The sequence below is a fragment of the Heloderma suspectum genome, chromosome 3, assembly GCF_057233095.1.
Source record: "Heloderma suspectum isolate Gila_16-S chromosome 3, 16-S_ref, whole genome shotgun sequence".
NCBI classification, from domain to species: Eukaryota; Metazoa; Chordata; class Lepidosauria; order Squamata; family Helodermatidae; genus Heloderma; species Heloderma suspectum.
Genome location: NC_139460.1, coordinates 104,923,539 through 104,948,297, shown reverse-complemented (window position 1 = coordinate 104,948,297; position 24,759 = coordinate 104,923,539). Strand labels below are relative to the sequence as shown.

General features: G+C 40.2%; 1 protein-coding gene and 1 non-coding gene across 11 annotated transcripts in view; both read left to right on the top strand.

The window, feature by feature from the left end:
- The window catches only part of POLA1 (DNA polymerase alpha 1, catalytic subunit), a 312,738-nt gene that overhangs the window by 36,086 nt on the left and 251,893 nt on the right, over positions 1-24,759 (top strand). For all 10 annotated transcript variants that reach the window (XR_014789154.1, XR_014789153.1, XM_084843986.1 and 7 more), the window contains 10 exons: positions 3,878-3,939; positions 5,121-5,210; positions 6,182-6,298; positions 7,573-7,748; positions 9,458-9,587; positions 9,943-10,062; positions 13,168-13,267; positions 14,882-15,006; positions 16,425-16,574; positions 18,740-18,862. Coding sequence is in view for 8 of the 10 variants with exons in the window: in XM_084843986.1 (XP_084700112.1) it covers positions 3,878-3,939; positions 5,121-5,210; positions 6,182-6,298; positions 7,573-7,748; positions 9,458-9,587; positions 9,943-10,062; positions 13,168-13,267; positions 14,882-15,006; positions 16,425-16,574; positions 18,740-18,862 (1,193 nt within the window). In the remaining 2 variants the exon portion in view is untranslated. The remainder of the gene's footprint in view (positions 1-3,877; positions 3,940-5,120; positions 5,211-6,181; positions 6,299-7,572; positions 7,749-9,457; positions 9,588-9,942; positions 10,063-13,167; positions 13,268-14,881; positions 15,007-16,424; positions 16,575-18,739; positions 18,863-24,759) is intronic.
- On the top strand, positions 14,436-14,568 carry LOC146350014 (small Cajal body-specific RNA 24). The gene has a single exon (XR_014789726.1).

The following is a 24,759-nucleotide window of genomic DNA, read 5'->3' as shown; positions in this document are numbered from 1 at the left end:
TCCTTTGGTGGCTGAGGGTGAAATATATGAGGGAAGATCAGAGCTTGTGGTCAGCGATATATTGTGATGAAACGTTGGACAAGGAATTTGCAGTGGATACAAGTTGGAATTGGAAGCCAATAAAAGGATTTGAGGAGGGATGTTGAATTGTGTGTGTGAGGGAGATTTTCATCCAGTGAGAGAAGACAGCCAGGAAAGGGTTAATTCCTGTGCTCACATCTGACACTAGGGAAAAAAGGAATAGTATTGAAGGTTACAGTAATCAAGGTGGGAGGTGGCTGAACTTGTAGCTGAAGGGCAGAAGTAGATTTTTTTTATTGCTGTACAGGGATAAATGACATATTTTGATTACTGATTGAATTTTGGTGGAGAAAGAGAAATCCAAGATTAAGCTGAGGCCTCATATCTGGTTGATAAGGTAAATAGAGTAGTAATGTCAGTGGGTATAGAAACTAATTGGAGGAGGAGCAGTGGGAAAAAATATTGTGCTAGAAATGACTGAGACATCAAAGTATAGAACTATCAGGTAGTTGGTGATAATGGGACTTGAAGCAGGGGTGGGGGAAGAGATCTGGGATAAAAGTGTACAGCTGGGGGTCATCAGTATACAGAAAATACTAAAAGCTGCAGGATTCAATGATGATTGCCCAAGGACAGTATCTATAGAGAGAGAGAATAATAGGGGACCAAGAACAGGGCCTTAAGGAACTATGGATGGAGGGAAAGCAGAGGAGGAGCTTCCCATTCCCAATATAGGCAACTTTGAATGTTTTGAGATTGGCACTTTTAGTTGTTTACAGAGGGTAGCAGTAACTGTAGGGAGCTGAGAGAGGAGATGGAAAGAGGAAGGTTGATATAACGGAAGTGAACAACATGTTTCGGGTGTTCAGAGCCAATGGTAGGAGGCCAGAAAAGTAGCTAGACAGATAGGATAGGTTAAAGGAGGTGAGGTGAGCTTTTTTTGTTTATGGAGAATTGGGGTAATTGTGTGTTTGAGAATGGTGGGGAAGGAGCTGGAGAAGTAAAATACGGGGTGGGTAGATTGCAACCAAGAATTTGTGGGTTGGGAATGAACATAAGATTGGGGACATTTTGAGGGGTTAGAAGAAAAAAGTGGTCATCCAAATCAGAGGGAAGGAGAGAGGAGGAGGAGCAGCTAGATTTTGGTGGGGCATAGGGAGTTGCAGGCAGTAAGAGAGGAAAAGGTAATAGAGGTAACTGCTATCTGGGTGAGAGCAGTTGTTCCAAAGGAAAGGCAGGGATACAGTGACCTGATTTGCATGGCATGGTGGCAATTCCTGGGTTGTTTATCCCAGGAATTGTGGGGATGGAAGTGTGCTCAAGTTATGTACTTGTTGTTTGCGCTTTTAATTAATAACTCTGTTCCTGGGTTGTTTCATGATGTGCGAACATAGAACTCTGGGTTGTTTATCGGTTAAACAGCTTAGAGTTAAGCAAACAATTTCCCATAGTTTGTTGTTTCTGGGGCATTCCTGGGTTGTTAATTAGAAGCGGAAACGACAAGCTTGCAGCTTGTGTGTTGTGCTCGTCCCTGCAATTTTTGAGTTAAACAATCCAGTTAAGCAAACCAGGTCAGTGAGAATCATGATCAAGGGAGAAGGCAGGGGGAATGTCATGGTGCTACAGTTATGTAATAAAAATCTGGATAAGAGTAGGTAGAAGAGAGGACAGTGACATCAAGGAGGTGCACAAAGCAGATGTCAGGGTTGCCCCTGAGCACAGCGATTGGCAGAGTGGCTCGGAGTCTGAAGAGGAGCCGCAAAAAGTGGGGGAGGAAATTTCCCAGGCCTGGACAGAGATGGATAGGCCTACTCCTCAAGCTTCAAAGGCACAGCTGGATGGAGAGGGCCCCTCTTCTCCCATCCCTGTGAGAGATAGTGAACAGGGAGAAGGGGGGCTGGCAGAGCCTGAATTCTTAGACACTAGATGCAGAGACAAGAGAGAAATGGCAGGGGCAGAGCTTAGGTGATCTTCCCGATTGGCCCGGAGGGAACAGCTGCTCTTAGAGTTCTCATGAGATAGAGGCAGATCCCCCTCACCCCTTAAGTTAGGACAGCAAGCTTGCGGGCAACTTTTCGTAGTTTTCCTTTGAACACCCTGAAGGTATTTCCTTTGTAGACCGTGGGTCAGTGGCAATTAGCATCTGAATGACCCATTGAATTAAGTGCATTAAAAGCCTTGGAATTGAAGTCTCTTGTCTGTGTTTTGATTTGGCTCTTGAGGTTTTACAGCAGGGGCAAAGGGAAACTTGACAGCAAGAGGGAAAGAAAGAAAGAATGCATGGGGGGGAAATTGCAGGAGTGCTGTCAATCCGCTGTTGATCTCAGCAGGTTTGTTTCTAAAATATAATTGTTGTTCAGTCGTTCAGTCGTGTCCGACTCTTTGTGACCCCATGGACCATAGCACACCAGGCCTTCCTGTCCTGCGCTCTCTTTCGGAGCGTGCTCAAGTCCATATTCATTGCATCGGTGATGCTATCTAGCCATCTCATCCTCTGCCATCCCCTTCTCCTTTTGCCTTCAGTCTTTCTCAGCATCAGGGTCTTTTCCAGAGAGTTTTCTCTTCGCATTAGGTGGCCAAAATATTTGAGCTTCAGCTTCAGTATCTGTCCTTCCAATGAGCACTCAGGGTTGATTTCCTTTAGGATGGACTGATTTGACCTCCTTGCAGTCCAGGGGACTCGTAAGAGTCTTCTCCAGCACCAAAGTTCGAAAGCATCGATTCTTCGGTGCTCAGCCTTCCTTATAGTCCAGCTCTCACAGCCATACATTACTACTGGGAAAACCATAGCTTTGATTAGACGGACCTTTGTCGGCAAGGTGATGTCTCTGCTTCTTACTGTGCTGTCTAGGTTTGCCATAGCTTTCCTCCCAAGGAGCAAGGGTCTTTTAATTTCATGGCTACAGTCACCGTCTGTGGTGATCTTGGAGCCCAAGAAAGTAAAATCTGTCACTGCTTCCATTTCTTCCCCTTCTATATGCCAGGAAGTGATGGGGCCAGATGCCATGATCTTAGTTTTTTTAATGTTGAGTTTCAAACCAGCTTTTGCACTCTCCTCTTTCACCGTCAACAAGAGACTCTTTAGCGCCTCTTCGCTTTCTGCCATTATAAAATATAATATGTACATACATTTCCAATCATTTTCAGCTTTATTTTTGAACCTTGGACTGCAGTGAGGCACACTTTCTTGAGAGTAAGCCTCATTGAACTTGAGGTTGTTTACTTATGTATAAACATGCATTGGATTTGGCTTCTAGTTATTTAACACGCAACCTGCTTTAGCTTTCTAGCTCTCCTATATATTCTGTGTGGAATTCTTTTTCTTACTTGGTTTTCCTCTACTTAAGTGTTTACCACTGGCAATGCAGTAATTACAGGTATATGCAATATTTTGGACAGCGAATTTTGGAGATTCACTTTGGCCTCTGAGTCCTTCTGTCACCTTATTCATGTTTTAAATTCTGTATACGTCTTGTGTGACTCTGGCTGGATGGCAGCCAATCAGAGTCACCTTTAACTTTCATGGTGTAACTGTCCCATTGAAGTCAATGAAAGTAAAAGTGCTTTACTTTGGGTTGCACACATTATCATTTGAAACAACCCAAGCTGAAACTGGTTTTAGATCCAGAGGTTTCTTTTATTTCCTCCTCAGGCTTAGTGTGTGTGCGCATGTGTCTATATGTGGTAGATAACTGATATGCCATGTGCCCTTGCAATGAATGCATAATCCTGTACACTATTTGTATTGACAACACATGTTAAATGTGATTGTAGTCAACGCATTACAGAACATGAGCTACAGCTTAACAGCATTCATATTGTATATTTTTAGTTAACTCCTTAATTTCTTTTTCAGTTATTTCCAAACCGAATGATTGCATTTTTCCATATGACTTCAAAGAAGTAGTTAAGAATAAGGTAACTTCAATTTTTTTCTTGCATGTTGCTTTGCAAGCTGTAGCCTTCACCTTTGTGGAAAGGATGGTCTCATGGTGACAGAGCTGAGGCGTGTTCCACTAGGTGTTGGTGAAAATCTAGGGTCAGATTTACCTGTTAGGCTTTGAGGTATGCTTGATATATAAACCTTTCATTGTATCTTTTTTTACTGGATTAAGTCCATCTTTTAAAAGAACAGCAGGTTTGGTAGGAGTAATGAAGAGCTTTCTGTGCAAGTTGTATATTCAAGCATAGAATCTTTTGGGGGAAATGTTACTTGAATAGGACAAAGCTTTTACACACTTTGGCCTGGTTTGGACATAAAATATCTCTGCTTATTAAGCCAAGGTATGAACAAACTTTCTGCCTGTGCACTCTGTCAAAATGCTGTGATTGAAAACTTCCTGATTTAATTAACCATAGTTTCCTGTAGCATCTGGACCGTTAAACTATGGTTATCAGACTTCAAACAAACCATGATGTGAATCAGACTTCAGGCCATGAAACCTGACGTGTACAACAGAGCTGGTGGAAGTGGAGTTCTCAGTCCCTTCTCCCCATGACAGTTCCTCCAGCCTCCCGAAATGCTACACAGAGGATCAGGGGACCCTGCTAAATGGGGTAGGCCGTGGTGGTGGTGGGGCTGAGGGGAAGGGGTGATCCCTGAAAATTGGGTGGAGGCAGCATTCAGTGGGCAAGTCCGCTTCTGCCAGTTCTCTTGCATGTGCCTAAATTTGGATACAACTCATGGTTAGTTAACAGAGGAAGTAGTCAGTTGCTGTGCACCAAGGAGGTAAAGGGGGCACGAGGACAAACTGTGTGAGGGCACTAGACTTGTGCATATCAGTGCTTAATAAGCTGAAGTTTGTTATATCTGAACCAGGCCTTCAAATCGCATCTTAATAGATCAAAGTAAATGGGTAGAGAACGATCCTTGTAGGAAGGATCATTCTGTCAATTGTTCATAAATTTAGCTATGCTTTTCTATTGTAGTGAATTGGGAAGGATTTCTGAACTTTGCAGTCTAGTACTTATTTATTTGTGCTTAAGTGTCATTGATCAAACAGTATAAACATTCATAACTGAGCACAGGATTATAGTCCAATGTTTCAGAAATTATTTTTAACATGTGAGTAATTGAAGTTTTGTGTTGTCTTGCTTAGAATGCTAAGATAGAGATTGCCACAACAGAGAGGACACTACTGGGTTTTTTTCTGGCAAAGGTTCATAAAATGGATCCAGATGTTATTGTGGTAAGTAACTATCTGGGTCTCTTTGTCACTATGAGACCGTTTGCCCTATTATCATTGGCTGAGCTGCTCTGATATAATGAAAGGTTGGCAAATGTTTTAACCACGAAGGGTAAATATGTCAGCAATGGAAATTTACAATATTGTATTTTTCCAGTGGTGTGAAAGATCAGTGGAGTGGCTGGGAGAAAATCATGCATAGGGCATTGGGAAAGAATGCTGTTTGGTGCAACTGGGAAGAGAGTTTCAGTAACTGGAGTAACCAAGGCAGGGAGCCCAAAGGATGGTATGGCTGAAGAAGGAGGGCGGTGAAGGCAGGGATTTAGTAGCAGAGACCTGGGAATGAGTGATGAGAGGAAAGGGCTAGTGAGAGGATAGGTTGGTGACATGTATTGTTGGCAGGCAAATGAAAAGGCAGAGGTGCTGGGTGGGGGAGGGATTAATGATGAGTATTCAGTGGGACATACTAGTAATTATATTTAGGAGTACAGCAATCATTCACATGTCTACTCAGAAGTAATTCCCATTGAGTTCTATTGGGGATACTTCCAGGTTAGTGTGTATAGGATTGCAGCCTTAGTTTCCTGGATTTTTGGAAATATCTATGAAATTCTGCATTACAGGTTTCTCATGGTAGTTTTGTGATATAGTTCCATTCCTGTAGATTTTTTGATCTGATATCAATTACTGTAGTGTTATGTTCCAAAGGTAATTTCTAATATTTCTTTCCTTGCTTCTTGTTTCTGGGCAAGAAAAAAAAATAGATGTATCTTAATTCGAACAGAATGTTACACTCACATTTTGGTTAAAACATTTTGTGTTGTGTCATTCATGTGAGTGATAATTATGACCTACGTTCCATATGAGGCCAACCTTCAAATAGTGTAGACTCTTACCATCTGTATTGTTTTAAGCTAAATATATAGACTAGAAGTATTCTGTGCACTTGTTCATTTTTTTATTCTTTTTTAAAGGGACATAATATTTATAGCTTTGATCTGGAACTTCTTCTCCAGAGAATTAACTTCTGCAAAGTTCCACATTGGTCCAAGATAGGTCGACTGAGGAGATCAAACATGCCAAGGCTTGGGGTAAAATTATGCTGAAGTCTCATTGCTCGATGTGATTAAAGATGAATTATTTTGTTGCTGTATTTTGAATGCCTCTTTCATTTGTTTTGACTAGTCATGCACCATGACTTACGTACCAATTTTAAATTTCAGTAATGTTGTTGATAGTCTTATTTTAACAATGAGACAAAGCCACGCAAATTTAATTTAAGTAGATGGAGATATTGACAGATTAATGAATAATAGAAGTGCTTTTGTGTATAGTAAATTGTGGGGAAAATGTATGTTGGTTTGACTGACAAATCATTCCTTAGAGAATAGTTATGCTTTCTAGTTCTGCCTTATATCTAAAGCTCACTACATCCAGCATAGTTACTTGTTCTTACCCTCTCTGTAAATGGATTTCACCTTTTACTCTGGTCACTTTCTTTGTAGACCTCCCAGAGAGCTTTAGCTATGGGGCAGTGTAGAAATGTTAATCATCATCATCATCTACCTTTTTTTCCTTTTTCACATTGGTATAAAAGCCTTTAATCTTGTACCTTCAAGGTAAAAAAGTTAACCTATTCATCTCTTTTTCTATAATTCTTGTCCATGTGTTTTATTGCATTTGGATGCTGATTTGCACCACAGCAGTATCCTCGATAAAATCAAATTCTTGCAGTGTTGATATTGACATGTGATACACATGCAAAATGTGTGCACACACAAATATATATCTAATGTGTACAATCTGTACAATGTAACAGTTGCCATATGTCTGGCTTGCTCAATATCTTTGGGAAAATCTGAAGAAAGTATTGCAGTGCAAATGTGTATACCACTCTGTTGGCTACTGCAATCTTGGGACTTTATAACCTATGATTGTTTGGAGAAATCAAAACTGCATGTTGGCCACAACAGCTGTACTGCAGATTCAAGTTGTGAGTTTTTTCTGCACCTCTGTAGCAGATTGATTTAATAGTAAAGAAGTTTTATTTTTTATGGCAACAAGGTATAACTGGTGGGGATTAGATGGAAAACATCCCATTCTCTTGGGTTAATGAAGCAGACCCTAAATTATGATTATAAATTCATTAGTTGTAACTGCCTTTGGTGATTCTATGAAGTTTCTATTTAGTGTTTGTGATAGAAGATGATTTCCTTTACTGCCCTACAAAGTTGTTTGTGTGCACCCCTATACAGGAAAGAGAAACCATTTCTGTATGAAGCATAAACGGTGGCAATTAGTCCAAAACAGAAACATAGTGTGGATACTGGCTCTGAAGATGTGTTTCTCTTTTATGGCTATTAAGGGTCGTAGTGGATTTGCTGAAAAGAATGCAACTTGCGGTCGAATGATATGTGATGTAGAAATTTCAGCCAAGGAACTGATTCGTTGTAAAAGTTATCATTTGTCTGAACTTGTCAGTCAGATTCTGAAAATGGAAAGAGTGACAATTCCACCTGAACAGATACGAAATATGTACAGGTATGTGCCTGGATACTTTATTGTGAAATGGCAAGCCCGCTTGAAATGGCTAAAACATGTAAGGTATTTATTTACTTACGGAATAAAGAAAGGGAATTTAAAAAATGTGCAAGCAACTGCAGATAGATAATCTGCTATGAGGCAATATTTATCGACATTTTTTAAAAAATGAAAGAGGAAACATGAATTTTCTGTATGAAGTTCATGCTAAATTGACACCCCCCCTAAAAATACATGATTTTCTGGGCAAAGTACATCTTATCTTCAGTGTTAGAAAATTATGGTTCTTTAGTGTGTAAAAAAAAAAATCATTCTCAACTGGAAAAATGGGTATCTACATTCCAACTGTGTATTGAGTGAAGCACTCTTGAAGGAAAGAGTGTAGAAGGATTTTTTTTATTGAAGGCAAAATTTCAGTTGAGCCGAAGGAACCATTGGTCTTCCTCAGGGATCCATGACAGTTTGTATTTTGTTCAGTATTTTTGTTAGTGATCTTGGAGAGGGAAGTTGGAATGTGTTCCTGAAGTTGACATCAAGTTAGGATGTATCAAATGGAAAAGAGAATTGTGAAGCTGTGTACGATTATTCAGATGTCCTCATGATCTGAAAGAATAGAATTAAAGTCAATCATATTGTGAAGTTATTCATTTGGAGTTGGACAATAAGTATTGCCTGAAGGCTTATCTGGGGTAGGGAGCTGTCAGTGTGATGTGGATGTAAAGATGGTATGTTTGCTTTTTGGTTATGTTCAAGCTTTCTAGTAGAGATCAGGGAAGCTCCAGAACTGTACCTTTGTGCAGATGACCAGTGTGGCAATATCTAAATATCCTTGTCCATGCTCTGGAATTGAATTCAAGAACAGCTATGATGATGATGAAGTATGAATATTTACCATGGTCAGATGATAAAAGAAGTTAGCTAAGAAAGAAGAACGAGAGGGAATAAGCTAGCATACTGCTAATATATTTGGATAAAGTACAGTACTTTACCTGTAAACCCGCCCCCCGCCCCCCCCAAAACAGATGCTCCCAGAATTCTTGCACATTTCCAAGTGTGTTGGACTACAACTTTCAGCACCCGCCAGCCAGCCAGCCAGCCATGTAAAATAACAAAACTTCTTACTGGGAGGTAGGATCGCTTCAAGGCAAAGTGATGGCCTCTAGTTGCTCCCATCTTCTTTTCCTGTGAATGCCTCTGGGCCACATGTCGGGCTTAAGAGACATTCATAGGAAATGAAAATAGCTGGTAGGCAATGCTGTCCTCTGCACTGTGCCCATCTTGTGGTGGAGCCCAGGGCAGTTTCTCAAATTGCAGAATATGCCCATGGTCCCAAAAGGGTTGCCTATCCCTGCTATATAGGAATAGATGAGTAGGTCCCTTCTCACAGTCTAAAGAGATGGCCTTCTGATCACCTCCAAGTATGGCTCTGTGTTTGAGTCTTATAAATGCTTTGTTCGGTGCAGTCTCCATGTTACTGCCATTATTGAGATCACATCACATTGGACTGCTGTATAATTGTTACTACTACTACTTAATATGATTAAAACTGGTAACATAATCATTGTACTGGGCCTTTTGGTACATTTTAAACTTTCTGCATAGTTAATCTGTGAGCTCTGGCGTTATGGACATAGTGACAGCAATTTGAATTTGTGTATCTTCACCACAAATGTGGAGGAATTCATTGAAATTGTCTCTGCCTCTTCTAGTGATTCCCGTCAGTTGCTTTACATGCTGGAAAACACCTGGATTGATGCCAAGTACATTTTACAAATAATGTGCGATCTGAATGTTCTTCCGCTAGCCCTACAGATTACAAATATTGCTGGCAATGTTATGGTAAATCTCTATTTCCTTTCTAAGCAAATGCCATCTCAATTGTTATATTGGGTTTGAATGTACAATTATATTAATAAAAACACGTTCCTTTTTCAATAGGATATATGTGAATAAGTGTCTACTAGAATAGTTTAGTCATGGTAGTATATTCCTGTGACACTAGAGGTCCTTTCTAATACAGATATGTTGAGTAAGTCAGAACAGATTGGTATGTTGTAGGTTACCAAATAGAGCTATGACAACATGCCCCTAAAGCCCAGTAATACACTTGGAAAAAATACTTAAAGCACTAGCATTGTTGGCATTTTGACATCTGTTTCAGACTGTATCTATGTGATTCTTCCTTTTCCTGCAGTCAAGGACTCTGATGGGTGGGCGAGCGGAGCGTAACGAATACTTGCTCCTTCATGCATTTTATGAAAATAATTATATTGTGCCTGATAAACAACTCTTTAAAAAGCCTCAGCAGAAGCAGGTGAGCATTTTTCCTCAGTCTTCATCTGTTAACTTTGGTACATAGTGGGCTGGTTTAGAGTTATGTGCACAAGGAATGGCAATCCTTGAGCTTCCATGCTCCCCTCTTCCCTTCCTTTCTGGCACATGCCAGAGGAGGCAACTGGAAGCTAACTAGAGTTAGTCAGTTAACCATTTGTTTAACTATCCAGAGGTTCATGTTAGATTGGGCCTTGGAGGAGCTCTGTTGAGTTTACAAGACGGCTTGTTCAAACAAAGTAAGATCACGGTTTGGGTTTCTGGTTTATTTAAACTAATAATTTAGAGTTTCCTAAGTTTGGATGTCACAGGGAATTTTGGTTTGTTTAAGATTAAAAGTACGAGCTTTTGTTCTCATCTGATAAGCGAAAGAGGTGATGAGAAGAGGGGAAAGGGTGTGAACTTAAGGCTTGCTGCTGCTCATATGTATAATGCTAAACTAGCAGTATACCAGAACTCTCCCACTGTTTTGTTTTTAATTGTGTTTAAGGATGGTGTTTCAAAACTAATTTTTGAATAGTTTTATACAAGAATTTCAGTACAAGTTGTTGCTGCTGCACCATCTCTGTGTATGTGGTGCTTTACAAAGGATGAGAGGATAGCTTTCCACCCTGAGAGACTTACAGTCTAAAAGTAGACACAAGGGATAAAACAAAAGGAACTGAGGGAAATGGAGGGAGGGGTAAGCTAGGGAAGAATATACTATTCAGTTAGGCTTAGTTACTTAGTTACGTCAGTTACCCTTAGTCAGGGTATTGGGATTAGGTTCCATGGGAAAATTGGCATCTCTCTCTCTCTCTCTCAAAATATAAAATCCCTAGGTTGCTTTTCTGCCTGTATGCTTTCAAAGAAGCTCACAAATTAAACTTGGATACTAATATACAATCAACCATTAAAACAGCAAAGTCAGAAAGTAGACCGCAGCAAACCCAATTCTTCAAAGATGAAAAATATAGCAAAGTCAGTGACAGAACAAATTAAGAAAGGCCAAACACCTGGTGAAATGAAATGGTCTTAACAGCATGTTGAAAGGCCTGCAGTGTGTGCACAATAGGAACCTCCAGGGGGAGGAAGTTGAAACGGAATAGGTGCCCTTCCAAAAAGGCCCTGTCCTGCCTGAGCTCCAACTGCACCCCTGGCAGTAGCTCCATTGCCTTCCCATTTTGAGGGAAGCCACGGTGAGGGAGTATGTAAGCCCAAGGTCTGCCTCTGATCTCATTCCAGCTAGAATCAGGACCAAGTGGATAGCCTCTATGAATTACCATTTTCTGTTTTGGTATTTAGTATTGTAGTCCAGTGCACACTTACATAGGGACATAGGAGGCTGCCTTATACCAAATGAGACCCTTGGTCTACCTAGCTCAGTGTTGTATACACCAGCCTTCCCTGACTTGATGCTCACCAAATGTGTTGGACCACAACCCTGTCATCCTCAGCAAACATGGCAATGTGGAGAAGGCTGGTCTACACTGATTGGCGGTGGTTCTCCAAGTTTTCAGACAGGATCTTCCCCAGCTCTACCTACAAATGGCAGAGATTGAACCTGGGACCTCCTGTATGCAAACCATGTACTCTACCACTGAGCTATGGTCCTTACCTGAGGATGTGCCATTAAACTCAGTGGCACTTAAATTTGAGGAATTATGGTCAGCATTTGCTGTAAATCCCAAAGAACAAAGTTTAGCTTCCATCTTATATAAACTACTGGTTGGACACTCCTGTGTTGCAGGTTTCCTTTCAGCCCCTTCCCTGCAAATCCCAGGATTTTTTCACAGAATGGGTCAATACTTCATTTATTGACATACAAGCTTTAAATACAGTCTTGGGTCCAGAGATTCCCTGTGTGAAGGCATTTCCTCTTGCACACACTGGGTGCTAATTCTCCTCCCTGTACCATATCATATGCAGTTTTGGAGGGGCCCCATAACCACCTGGAGTCTTTTTATGAATTTCATGGGCTGCAGGTGTAGGATTGATGTTCTCCCTGCCCCAAGTGTGCAAGTAAAAGTGGCTTCTGCTCATACAAGACTGTCTCTTGAATCCATGCTATAGAACACCATGGGTTAACAGACACTGCCAATGATCCTAGCATTCCAATCTATCATAAGGCCCATCTTCCATGAAAAGAGTTGCATGGTGTTCTCCTTTCTTGTAATAGAACATATGATGAAGCTGACATACTGGTACTTTACCATAATTTAATAGTTCTTTCTATTGGCTTGGATCCTAACTTTGCTTCTGTGAATGGGACAGGGCTTTCTTGCCTCCCCTTCCCTCTGCAGGCACCTGGCCCCCAGAAAATCTTATCAGGGTTGGAGGACCCTCCAGAATAGGATAGCACATGGCACAGGAGGTTGCAGCATGAAAAGGGCATCAGTGAAAATCAGCCGTGTCCCGCCCATGAGTGAAAGTGCCTTCCGCTTGCTCTGAAGAGTAAATCATTTTAGCTGCTGCTGATATGTTAATAACTAGTTGCACATCATTCAGCATCGCACTTTTAAAAATACCTCAAGAATAAAGGGATGGTAGGGGAATAACATTTGATGAGATTACATATCATTTTTAGCACCATCCAGATTATCTTCCCAGCTGCCAGGATCCTGTAGTTCCCAACTCTTCCAACATTTTAGAGACCTACAGCTCAATTCTATGTATGTTTATTTAGACGCAAGTCCCACTTTGCTCAGTAGGGGCTACTCTCAGTAAACATGCATTGAATTACAGCATTGGGCTCACTTACCTGAGAGTGTGGCTTATTGAACACAATGGTTGCACTGTATATCTTACATTTTTTCATAGCCTGAATATGTTAAGTACCAAAGTACAGGATTAATTATTTTCTTTTAAATTATGCTGGGCAATGTGCTAGATCTAAACTGATACATTTATTTTCATCTAATTAATCCCTCCTTTTTATCATATAGGTGTCCTTTATCCAAAGAATTCATTAAAAAAAACCCTTTTGAATCTGTTACTTTCCTCCAATGTAGTAACCATAGTCACTGACTTTCATTTTTCCCTTAAGTTTTTATAAATAATAATGTACAATTAGAGCTCTGATTTTGTCCTGGTTTTATGTCTTGTATAGCTAGAAGAAGAAGAAGATCTTGAAGGTGATCAGAATAAATCAAAGATAGGGCGAAAAAAGGCAGCATATTCTGGAGGTTTAGTTTTGGATCCAAAAGTTGGTAAGCTCTGGCAGGTTCGCTACTTGGAATAGTAGATCAAATAATGGATAGGAAAGGTGATCCAGACAAACTAAGCTACATTAAAACAAGTCCTATCCATTTAGGAGATTGTTCCTTTTTTAGTGAAGTACAAATAATACTGGGAATCTTATATGAATAGTGAAGCAATGTTGCATAACTTGAAAATGCCATTGGGTTTTCTGTTTTGGGAATACAAGGACAAATATTACCTTTAATTGCAAAAATAGTATATCCTTTTAATGTGGAGGAATAAAATGCACGCGTATGGTATTTAGACCTAATTGAACTGTGGAAGTGAACTACTTTCTGCTTATTGGTGGAGCATGTGGAGTGAAAAATTTTGTGTACAAATTTGTAGTTAAATGTCAAATATGTAAAGTGAATAATATGCAAAATAATGACAAATAATTGGTGCCCTCAATTAAGCCATTTTTATATAGGATAGGTAGATAGACAAATACTAGTGTAATGTTGATACAGGTACATAGACAAATACTACAGTAATGGAAGACATGGAAAGGATAACCTTTTCGGGGGTGGGGGTGCATCACACTGTTTCAGATAACCTACTTTCTGGCCGTTCAGAACGGCAGCTAGTAGTGATGTAGAATTTATGTCTGTAATGAACCGGTAGCTATGAGAGATCTGAGCTTTGCAGGACTGGGCAGGCTGCTCTGATTTGTGATGCTTCTCCCCACCCCACCATCTTGCCCCTTGGAATTCCTACATCACATTTCATCTACCTGACATTACATGGAAGTAGAAGTGGAAAACACACACACAAACACTCTAAGTAGCTACTTACCACTTCCAAATATTCTAAGTTTGGTAGAGAGTATCACAAATTAGATTCTCCCCCCTCCTCCAAAGTCAGATCTCTCATTGCTATAGATTCATTAGTGATGTAAATTTTACTTCAATACTAGCTGCCATTCTGAACAGCCTGAAAGTAGCTTCTTTGAAATAAGGAAAGAAAGATCTTCACATTAGTGGAATACCACCCTCCGTAAGTTGGTATAAATATTAGTACAAATCTATAGGTAGGTATGCAAACATTGAGAAGTTAATAGTTTTATAATGCACTGTAAGTGATTATTTGAGGTGATGACTACATGCATAAAAAACCCTCCCCACTGTTGCGGATTAATGGATGCTTGAAGTTTCTTCCAGTGTCTCCTTTTTGTGGTGACAACTGTACTGAAGTATCCCAGAAAAACAAAGAAGCTATCTGTTCATCCCTGAATAGTTAACCGGGTTGGATCGTTCCACTTCTGACATGTCTGTAACATTGACTGGTAGTGAAGTGTAATGTTTTGAAATAGTATTGTAGACCAGATGTGAATATTGATTGAATCATATGGACATAGCTTGATTTCATAATGATCCAAAGCACTTGTGAAACAGTGTAAAATCCAATTTAAGATGGCAATCCAACTTCAGCCCTCTCCCCTCATTGAAGTCAACGTTTTTTCCTCAGACTTTCTCCCCTCTCCTAATTTTGCTGTTCTGTCACATTGTACTATAAAGTATTTGTCTTGCCATATGCTCAGTATAGTCATACATTGTAACTTAATTGTCTCTCTTTTATTTCAGGTTTTTATGACAAGTTCATTTTGCTTCTAGACTTCAATAGCTTGTACCCTTCAATTATCCAAGAGTTTAATATCTGTTTTACAACAGTTGACAGAGTACCTTCCAATGTGCACAAAAAGACAGAGGTGCGTGTTTGCCTAATTTGACAGTAGCTTTTAATATTTGAGTGTTGAGTAGGATTACATGTTCACATTCAAGAATACATTGGAGTCTCCCTAGACATTCCTAATGTCTTTGGTAACTGCAGCGTGTTACTTGTTATCCCGTTAAACAGTATTGTTTTCCATCAACTATGAACTGTGCATCACTTCATAAAATCAGATTCGTTTCACTTTGAGGTGGAGTGTGCTAAATCTAACTTTAGCAATAGCATAATATCTTGGTGACAGTCACAAACAGTTCTGGGTGTACATGAAAACCTGTGTATTTCCCTATATGCTTAGGTTGCGTCCCTTTCTCCATACAGACTTCAATTATCTTTCCTTCTGAATTTATTTTTTCTACCTTCTGTTCTTGCAGTGTTCCTATCTGAAACTATTTTTACATGCTTGATCCACCCATCTCTTTGGATGCATAAATTACACTAATTCTGCATTAGCGGCAAACATCCTCATGAGTTGCGAGGACATGCCAGAACATTCTGTAAAGTTTATCTGCAGGCCTGTGAGATGGCAATGATGGCAGCAAAGAAACTTTTGTCGCCATTGTATCTTCAAAGTATTATCCAACAGAACTGTTGTGAGTAGGCAAGGGTTTGTATCTTACAGGACCAGTCTTGCCAGTAGAACTGAGATGAGTGCCTTCACACCATTGAAGTAGTCCAGATGGTGTAGTAATCATTTACCCTCTGCTGTGGTATTTTTTTATTAAGTACTGTGCTGATACAGTCAGTCACAGCCAGCCCAGTTTGGATAGTGAAAACAAATCCATATTTGGGTGTGCGTGCACCTGAGATTATTTGGTTCAGTTTCAGCCACTGATCCTAATGCATGCTGATGAGTTGTTTGGGGCTCTTGAGGTTCTCTGGCCAGTTTGGTCCCTTGATGCTCCAGACTGGTGCATGTTACTTGGGAGAGACCGGCATCAGGAGTGCCTCCTTGGTTGGGGATGGAGTGCCTTCGTTGCCTAAGGGAAATGGTGATCAGGCATTTAATCAAGACACATCACTGTGTAGTGATGGCCAAGTTAATTATAGGCCAATTTTGAATGTCCCCTTTTTGGAGGAGGTAGGTGTGCACATGGTTGCAGATCAGCTCCAGGCATTCCTGGATGAGAACGTTTGGTTATAGGATGGTCACAGTATTGGTAGCTCTTGTGGGAGATCTTAGTCTGGAGATCAGCTGGGGGAATTCCTCTGGAGATCAGAGCTCCTTCTGGTGACCATTGTTTCTTGATGTAGGTAGACTAGTTTCTACTTCATTAAGATCTTTTGATTTAGTGCCCAGTGGAGCATCCTAAGCTACAGCTGTTCATATGACAGTCTGGAGATTGAGTAACAGCAACTTTAGGAACTAATATATCAAACTCATTATTCATTTCACAGGATGGAGAACTAGAAGAAATTCCTGAATTACCAGATTCGTCTCTAGAAATGGGAATCTTGCCTAAAGAAATCAGGAAGCTAGTTGAGCGAAGGCGTCAAGTGAAGCAGTTGATGAAACAGCCAGACTTAAATTCTGACCTCTACTTACAGGTATATCTAACAGAAAAGCACTTTTGACTTTATTTTATAGATTTCCCAAATACCTTAGTTTGAATGTAGAGTGGGAATATTTCCTGTAATAGTGGGAGGTGGTACTAGAACATGGTAAGGGTTTTTCATTTGCAAATTAATTCCATATTGAGAATCATTAGGAAAGGAATCGAACATAAAACCACACTTGGAAAACTGTACATCACTGTATGTGTTTGTCATTGTACCTCAAAAAGGATATTGTAGAGCTGGAAATCATGCAGAAGCAGGCAACCAAAATGTTCAAGGAGCTGGAGAAACACCCCTATGAGGAAAGGCTACAGCGTTTGGGGCTGTTTCGCTTAGAAAAATGGTCAGTAAGGGGACATGATAGGTGTATAAAATTATGCATGGTGTAGACATAGTGCATAGGGAGAACATTCTCCCTCTCTCTTAATACTAGGCTCTGGAATCATTCAGTGAAGCTGAACAATGGGAGATTCAGGGTAGATAAAAGGATGTACTTCACACAGCATATAGTTAAACTATGGAATTCACTGTCGTAAGTGGTAGTGATGGTGACCAACTAGGATGGCTTTAAAAGCCAAATTCATGGGGGATAATGGCTGTCAGTGGCTACTAGCCATGATGGCTATATGATACCACCAATATTGGAGGTAGTATGTCTCTGAATACCAGTTGCTAGGGTGCACGGGCAGGAAGGTGCTGTTGTGCTTATATTGTACTTGTGGGCTTCTCAAGGGCACATGGTTGGCCACTGTGGGAACAGAATGCTGGACTACATGGGCCTTTGATCTGATCCAGCACAGCTCATCTTATGTTCTTAACAGTTTACAAGCTTAGCCATGAGCCATAATACGATAAACATACATGATCATGAAGACAGCAAGATGTTCAGTAGAACTTAAACCACTATTTTACATGGGTAACTAGGTAAACTTGTCTCTGTCCTTCTACTAGGGCAAATGGGGGTTTTCTGTTGATGAGGCTTCTCCTCTTTGCGGGCAAATACTATTTGTTCTGTTAGTTTGATAAAAATAAAAACTGGAAATGATGGGGGAGAGAGAAAAGAGCTCTTGCTTCTTTTATAAATAGAGCACCAGAATAAACAATGAGGAATGTTCTGCACAGTGGTCTTACTACAGATGTGGTGTCTTAATTCATAAGGAATGCTTTTGAGACATTCATCTAGAATAGCAGCGGGAACTTTTAAACCTCAGTAGTGTAGAAGGCTCTGTTCTTCAGAACAAGCTGAGATCCAATCAATAATTTTAATACATGTGATCTGACTTTATCACACAGAACCAAGGAACCAAACATAAGTTTGTTATTGGAGACAGATCCCTTTGTATAAAGCAAGGGTGGAGAACTACTTTAAGGTTGTGTGTGTGTGTGTGGGGGGGGTCAGATTGCCCCCTGCGTGCTAGATGATGTCATTGCAAATCAGTGACCTCATGGCCCTGCCCATTTTGCTTTTGCAGCCTTCATGTCAACACAGGTAGTGTACAAACCTTTTATTTATTTTGGAATATTAATCAATAGAGCTACAACAAAAGCATTGCCTATTGAGAAACCAGATCTGAATCCTGCTTGTTTCGGAAATCATTATTCCTTCTAATAATGATTCAAGCCTTCCTGTGCTGCTTCAGATATAGCCCCAAACCACATCACCTACAAGAGGAAGGTGTCACCAGACTTTGGATAACCCCAAGGTTTGCAGGGGTACGAAAAGGCTTCAAAAATACACTAAGGGTAAGGAACCTCCAGAACAGCCCAAAGAGGACTCAGTGACGCAGACTCTTGACTGAGAAGAAAAAAACCTGACAACAACTTTTTGTCAATGAGATTAATAGCATCAGAATGTTTGGCAGTAATGGGTATCTACCCAAATGGTTTATGGTTTTATTACATTTTTATTATAATTGATGTTAGCTTCTTTGGATGCTATATGTAGAAAGGCAGGATAGAAATGGAAATAATAAAACAAATACATTTCAAGGTGTATTTTCAAGCTTAGATGGGTACCATTTTCATCAGGCCTTTTTTCCTTCCAAAGTGTCAAACCTTCTCGCTTTTTCTCACTTACAAAGGACAACATATTTGTTCTTGTTTGTTTTGGGTTTTTTTTATTGCTGGTTGTGATAGTTGTTTGTATTTCTTTTCAGTATGATATCAGGCAGAAGGCTTTGAAGCTTACAGCTAATAGCATGTATGGATGCCTGGGGTTTTCGTACAGCAGATTCTATGCAAAGCCTCTTGCAGCTTTGGTGACTTTCAAAGGCAGAGAGGTGAGTCACTGATGATCAATACTGTGTTCATTTTGGGGTGTGTGATGGTGGCACAATGAAGTAGATGGCAACCTTCCATTCAGTAAGTAATGTTCATTTGCAAACGTTCTACTTCTATCACTGTTTCAGTATTTACTGTTTTTTGTTGACTACTTCATGTTTTAAAAATAGCTGGGGACAGCAATCCTATGGCTGCTAGGATTTTTGGGTTCCCAGAAACTGTGCTCCCCTTCCCTGCCACCTCATAGGCAGTGTGGTTCTTCCCCATCTCCGTGCTTGTAACTGCAGCTTGGAGCAGGTGAAAAGGGGGCATTCCCAGGGGTAGGGTGGGTAGGAGACTGCAGAAGTGTCATTATGACATGTTCTATGTGTTGTCCAGCCTCCCCCCACCCTGCTCCAAAGCTCCCAGCTAGATAGCCAAAATCAGTCGTCTACCTAGAAATGCAGGGCGGCTGGAATGCAGAGGAGAAGATCACCTCCTCCCTGCATTGGATGGTCGGTCACCTCCCAAGTTCTGAGGTGGCCAACTGTCCCGATAGGATTGCACCCTAAATGTGCCCTAAATGATTTAAAAGTGTGCATTCCTTGTTGAAAAAAATGTGGCTCTTTCAAATAAATAAGTTGCTACATGCTAGGTATGGAGACTAGTAACAGAAATTGTTGTTCTCATTATTCTCAACAATGAGACCAACTGTAATACTATAATCTGGCCTTACCCAATGAAACTGATTAGTGGGAGATTCACTGCAGATAAAAGGAAGTACTTCCCACAGCTCATTTGTTAACATTTGCTGCTATGTGATGGTGGCCACTAGCTGAGACGGCTTTAAAAAGGGATTAGACAAAATCTGTGGAGGAAATCTGTGTCTCGCAGTGGCTACAAGTCCTGATATCTATATGCAGTCCTCAGATTTTCCGGGGCAGTTTTCCTCTCAGTACCAATTGCTAGGAAGTGACAGTGGGAGAAGGCTATTGCCTTCATGTCCTGCTTCTGGGCTTCCCATAGGCATCGGTTTGACCACTGTGGGGAAACAGGATGCTAGTGTCGATGGACTTATGGTCTGACCAAGCAGGGCAACTCTTTTCGTCTGGTTCAGTAGGAATTCCCATAAAAGGTATAACTGACTAAGATATACGATAGACGGGTAGGAAGAAGTTAGATTGTGGTGGTGGATTGCTGACCAGTTTTTGGTAGATACTGGCTCCTGAGATTCTTGTGATGCATGCCTTAAAAAACCTGTTGCCACAGGCTGATTTTGCCATGTGTAATAAAAGCTGCCATTGGTTTTCTCTCTTTTAACAAAAGATCTTTTTTTGGTTTGAAAGTGAGAGATTCAGTATACAAATAGTTTCCATTCTTCCATTCAGAAGCTTGTTTCAGACTTGCTTCATCTTTCAACAACTTGATAGCACAAATTAATAATAAATAACAAATGAGTATAGGATTGCTTTTAGCATAAAATCCCAAGCTGAATAAACCATGGTATATTTTTTGTTCAATAGAAGTTAATTCGTATAGTAGTAGTGTGATAATTATTTGGTTTCTTCACTAGATGGCGATAGAGATCTTGTGTTCATTATCAAAATTAAGGTACTTCTGGTCACAAAATGTTAGTTTTAATTACATTTAATTTTATAACTCTGTGAAGGATTACCAATTTCCTGTACTGTGGTATATCATAAAAATGAACTTCACTAAAAATGAACTTCACTAAGAATTTGTGGTTTTTTATTAATTCAATAGAAAAAAGCTGCTAAACAGTTAATGCATAGGGTAAGACAAGGCAAGGCCTGTGAGATTTTACTTTTCAAATTTTAATAATTTATAGAACTTTGATGACTAGCGGATGAAGTAGTAAACCTGTGTCTGGACTCTGTCATTTCAGGCATAAGGTAAGGTGGCGGAATGACTGAATGTTCATCCCATTCAAAAAAAATCCCTGCAGAATATAAAACCACATGTTGGAGGAAGATTTCCTGCCTTGCTGTCTTTTCAGCACCTAGTTTTCTGTGTGGAGGGAATTTTTTACACAAAGGAACATTCAGTTGCTTGAGCCCTGACCTATATCCAGAAATAACCCCCTATATCCAGAAATAACCCCCAAGACCCATGTTTATCGCTTTGTTTGCTATTTGTAAGAACTAGCCCCAAGAGACATTGTGGAAGGTGGATTGAAAAGTGTATTCTGGTCGCTGGAAGTAGCTAGGTGTGCACTGGTATCATCAGGAATAATGTTCCTGGATTCTTCTTATCCATCTGTCTGGCATGTTGGGTGATGTGCATGCATACATGTTTCCAATTATCACCCAAAGCACACCACACCCAAAGCACACCACACCAATCCCATTGTCTACAGCTAAACCCTGCAATTCAATTGCATTAGCTCCAGTCCTTTCAACAGGGACTGTACGCTTGAAAGACTTTCATTAGGCATTTTGAAAACCTACATTACCCAGGCAGTGAAGTGAAGAAACAAATTGACAGAGCCAAACAGCTGTTCAGGAGTTATCTATTGTAGGATAAGCCCAGCACAGAAAGTGACAGATCTGTCCTTCCTGTCATCTACAGTTCTGAATGAAAACATCTTCACCTTTTCCTTAGTTACCTACTACCCATCTTGAATATGCTGCTTTCCTTGGCTCAAGCTCTGCCTAGACTTAGACAGCTTCCCATTTTGATATGGCTACTCTCAGTGGAACAAAGAGACTGACCTAGGAATCAAACTATGCAGCAGATCCCAGTCCCAACTCTGTCCCCATATCTTAGGCTGTACCTGTATAACTTCCCAAAGTGATGTATGTCATTACAGTGATGTTTTGTGGTTTGTCTGGTTGAAACTGGTAACTGAATGGGCAAAACCAGATGCTAAACAGGAGAGAAACCTGTCTGTCAATAGTTTCCAAGGACTTGTTTGTATTCTCACTATACTTGAGCAAAATATGTTTAGGGAGTAGAGTGTGAGTGAGGCTGCTACTTTTGAACTTGTTTGGAGACACTTTTCTTTTAGCTTGAATAGACTGGGTTGCATTATAGTTACGACAAACAGTAATTTTGGCACACAAGTGTCATATAGATTGGGCACCAGCCAGCAGGCAGGTGTTGTGATGTGTCTGGGGTGGTTGACTGCTGGTGATTGAATCTTGTTAACTTCAGCTCATTGACTCTTACATTGCATTGTGGCTTTCACAATTTGTTCCTCATATTTTAATCCCACCTTGTGTAGCATACTATAATAGGCATTACAGATTTTCCTTCTGTTGTACCCAAGTATGAATATATCCAGCATCTTCAGTATGTCCACTTCATGCTTCATATGTGTGTATTTAATTACTTTAAAATTTCTAAGCTGCCTTTAAGTATTTCTACACTCAGGGCACCTAATTGAAACAATATATCAAAAGAGCAAATAAACACATTAAAACAGCAGAAATGATACAACCAATACAGATGATATTTTAAAAGGCCTGGAAAAGTAAGTCAAGCATGGAAAGGAAACCTGAATAGGTCCCTGGTGGGCCTCCCTGGGAATAGAGTTCAAAAGATGGATGCCACAACTGAAGAGGCCCTCTCTTTGGTCACGGCCTGACTCGTGTCAGAAAGAGGGGCACCCAAAGAAGACCACTTCAGTTTACACACAAATTTTTGTTGGAGAAGACAGTTCTTTAGGTATCTGGGTTCCAAGTTGTATAAGGCTTTAAATCCAGAGTAAATATATTAATCTTTAAAGTGCAACTGGTCTCATTGTTCTTGCTATAAGACACTATAATACAGGTACTCTTCTGAAAAGCATTAATATTTTACGTTCACTTTTATTTCCACAAAATTCAAATAGTATGATTAGGGAGCTTGGCTGATGAACTTTCAAGCCGTGTGGTGTCAGTAACCAGCACTGGAGAAAGTGAATAGGAGATACTTGTGGATCCACTTTTTATTTACTAATAATAGCCCTTACATTGATTCAGTGAAGGCTGCATGCAAACATATGCAGTTGTCAGGATTGGACACAGCTGTCAGGGTTGTCTGAGTGAATTAATTATTTTGGTTTAAAAACAAAATCCTGAGGTGCACATCCGTAGGGTCCCCCTTGTACACATGCCAAGTTTCAGGTGTCTAGGTTTCAATGGTTCTGGCACTATGGCATAGACAGACACACACACACATCTTCTTTTATCATTATAGATTTATTTACCAATATTTATGAATTGCTTACATTAAAATATGTGTCTAATTGATATACAAGTGTAAAATGTAAAAATATAAAGTGTAAAACCATAATATAATATTGTAAAAATCTTAGATAATAGCATGACAGCAAGGAGGATAAGATTGCCATTCTGGGAAAACCTACTGAAGCAGGTACGTTTTCAGTAGGCACTGAAAACCTAGAAGGGTCACTACCTGTCTTATTTGTCCTTGTAGGGAGTTCCAAATAGTGGGCTCTATGATACTGAACTGAGCCATCATCGCCTTTGATACCTTACATTACCAGGAGGGTATTTCCTGATTAGCTCAGCAACCAAACAAACAGGTAGGGGGTCAGGCGATCTCTTAAGTTCACTTGTGGTTGAAGACCCAAAGAATAAATAAGATAAAATTTAAAATGTTGATTTTGAATGCAGGATATAACTAACTCAAGCAAAGCAATTACACAATTTAATGTATCCAGACAGCTTCAGGATGAGAACCAAATTTTTGTTTAATTTTTTCATAGCATACAGAAGAAAAATTAGACTGGTCCCTTATTGATAATCATGACTTTGCAACTTAACCATACCACAAGACTTTCTTCAACTCCAGAAGAGTTGGAGAAAAACAAAATGCCCCCAAATTATACCTACAGCCACCTACCACTCTCGCTTAATTCAGTAAAAAGGGACAAAAATCCAAGTCACATTCCGTTATAAATTTGCTGTGGTTTATGAAGTGAAGTCAACTCCAGCATTGTGTAAATAGCCAATAGTCTGCTAGATCATCAGTGACTAGCATTTATTTCCACAGATCACCTCCTGATCTGTGTAGGACACCAGATCAAGTGCATATCCTGACAAACGTTTTGGAGGACATATAATTTGAGGCAGGTCCATGGTCATGGAGGTCATAAAATCCTGTGCAGAAGACTAGACAAGGTGGCCTCAGTCTTTTGAAGGTCTCAGGTCTGGGGAATAGGTCAGCTGTCTGTTCTTGATGGGGTTGCACTCCCACGGAAGGAACAAGTGCATAGTTTGTGCGGACTCCTAGATTCATCTTTGTCACTGGTAGGTCAAGTGGCCTAGTTGACTTGGAGTGCTTTTTACCAGCTTTGGTTGGTATGCCAGCTATGGCCATTCCTGGACTGTGATAGGTTAATCATGGTGGTTCAGGCATTGGTAAGTAACCTCAAGACTGGATTACTGCAGTGTGCTCCATGTGGGGCTACCCTTGAGCTTGGTGCAGAATGCAGCAGTGAGGTTACTAATAGGGGCTTCTTTCCAACCTTTGCTAAAAAAAAATCCTGCACTGGCTGCCAATAAGCTACTTTGCCCAATTGAAGGTGTTGCTGTTAACATATATTGTCCTTAACAACTTGAGACCAGGCTACCTTAGGGATTGCGTCACCCATTATGTCACTGCCTGTGATGGTGCTGCATACACCTGAGGTTCACCTCTGAAAACCCTGCAGTAGAGTATTTAGTGTCGCAGCACACACCCTCTCAAATGCATTATCACTTGTCATTAGAGAGGCCCCCACAGTTCTGATGTTTAGACATCTTCTTAAGGCCCATCTCTTCACCCAGGCTTTTCTTGGAAGTATCACCCAGCCAGCTAAGATCTGTAATGCGCAGTGGAGTGTGCAGTTTTACTGCTGACTAACATTTTTATTATTGTGTTTTATTGTTATATTTTATTGTTTTGATTG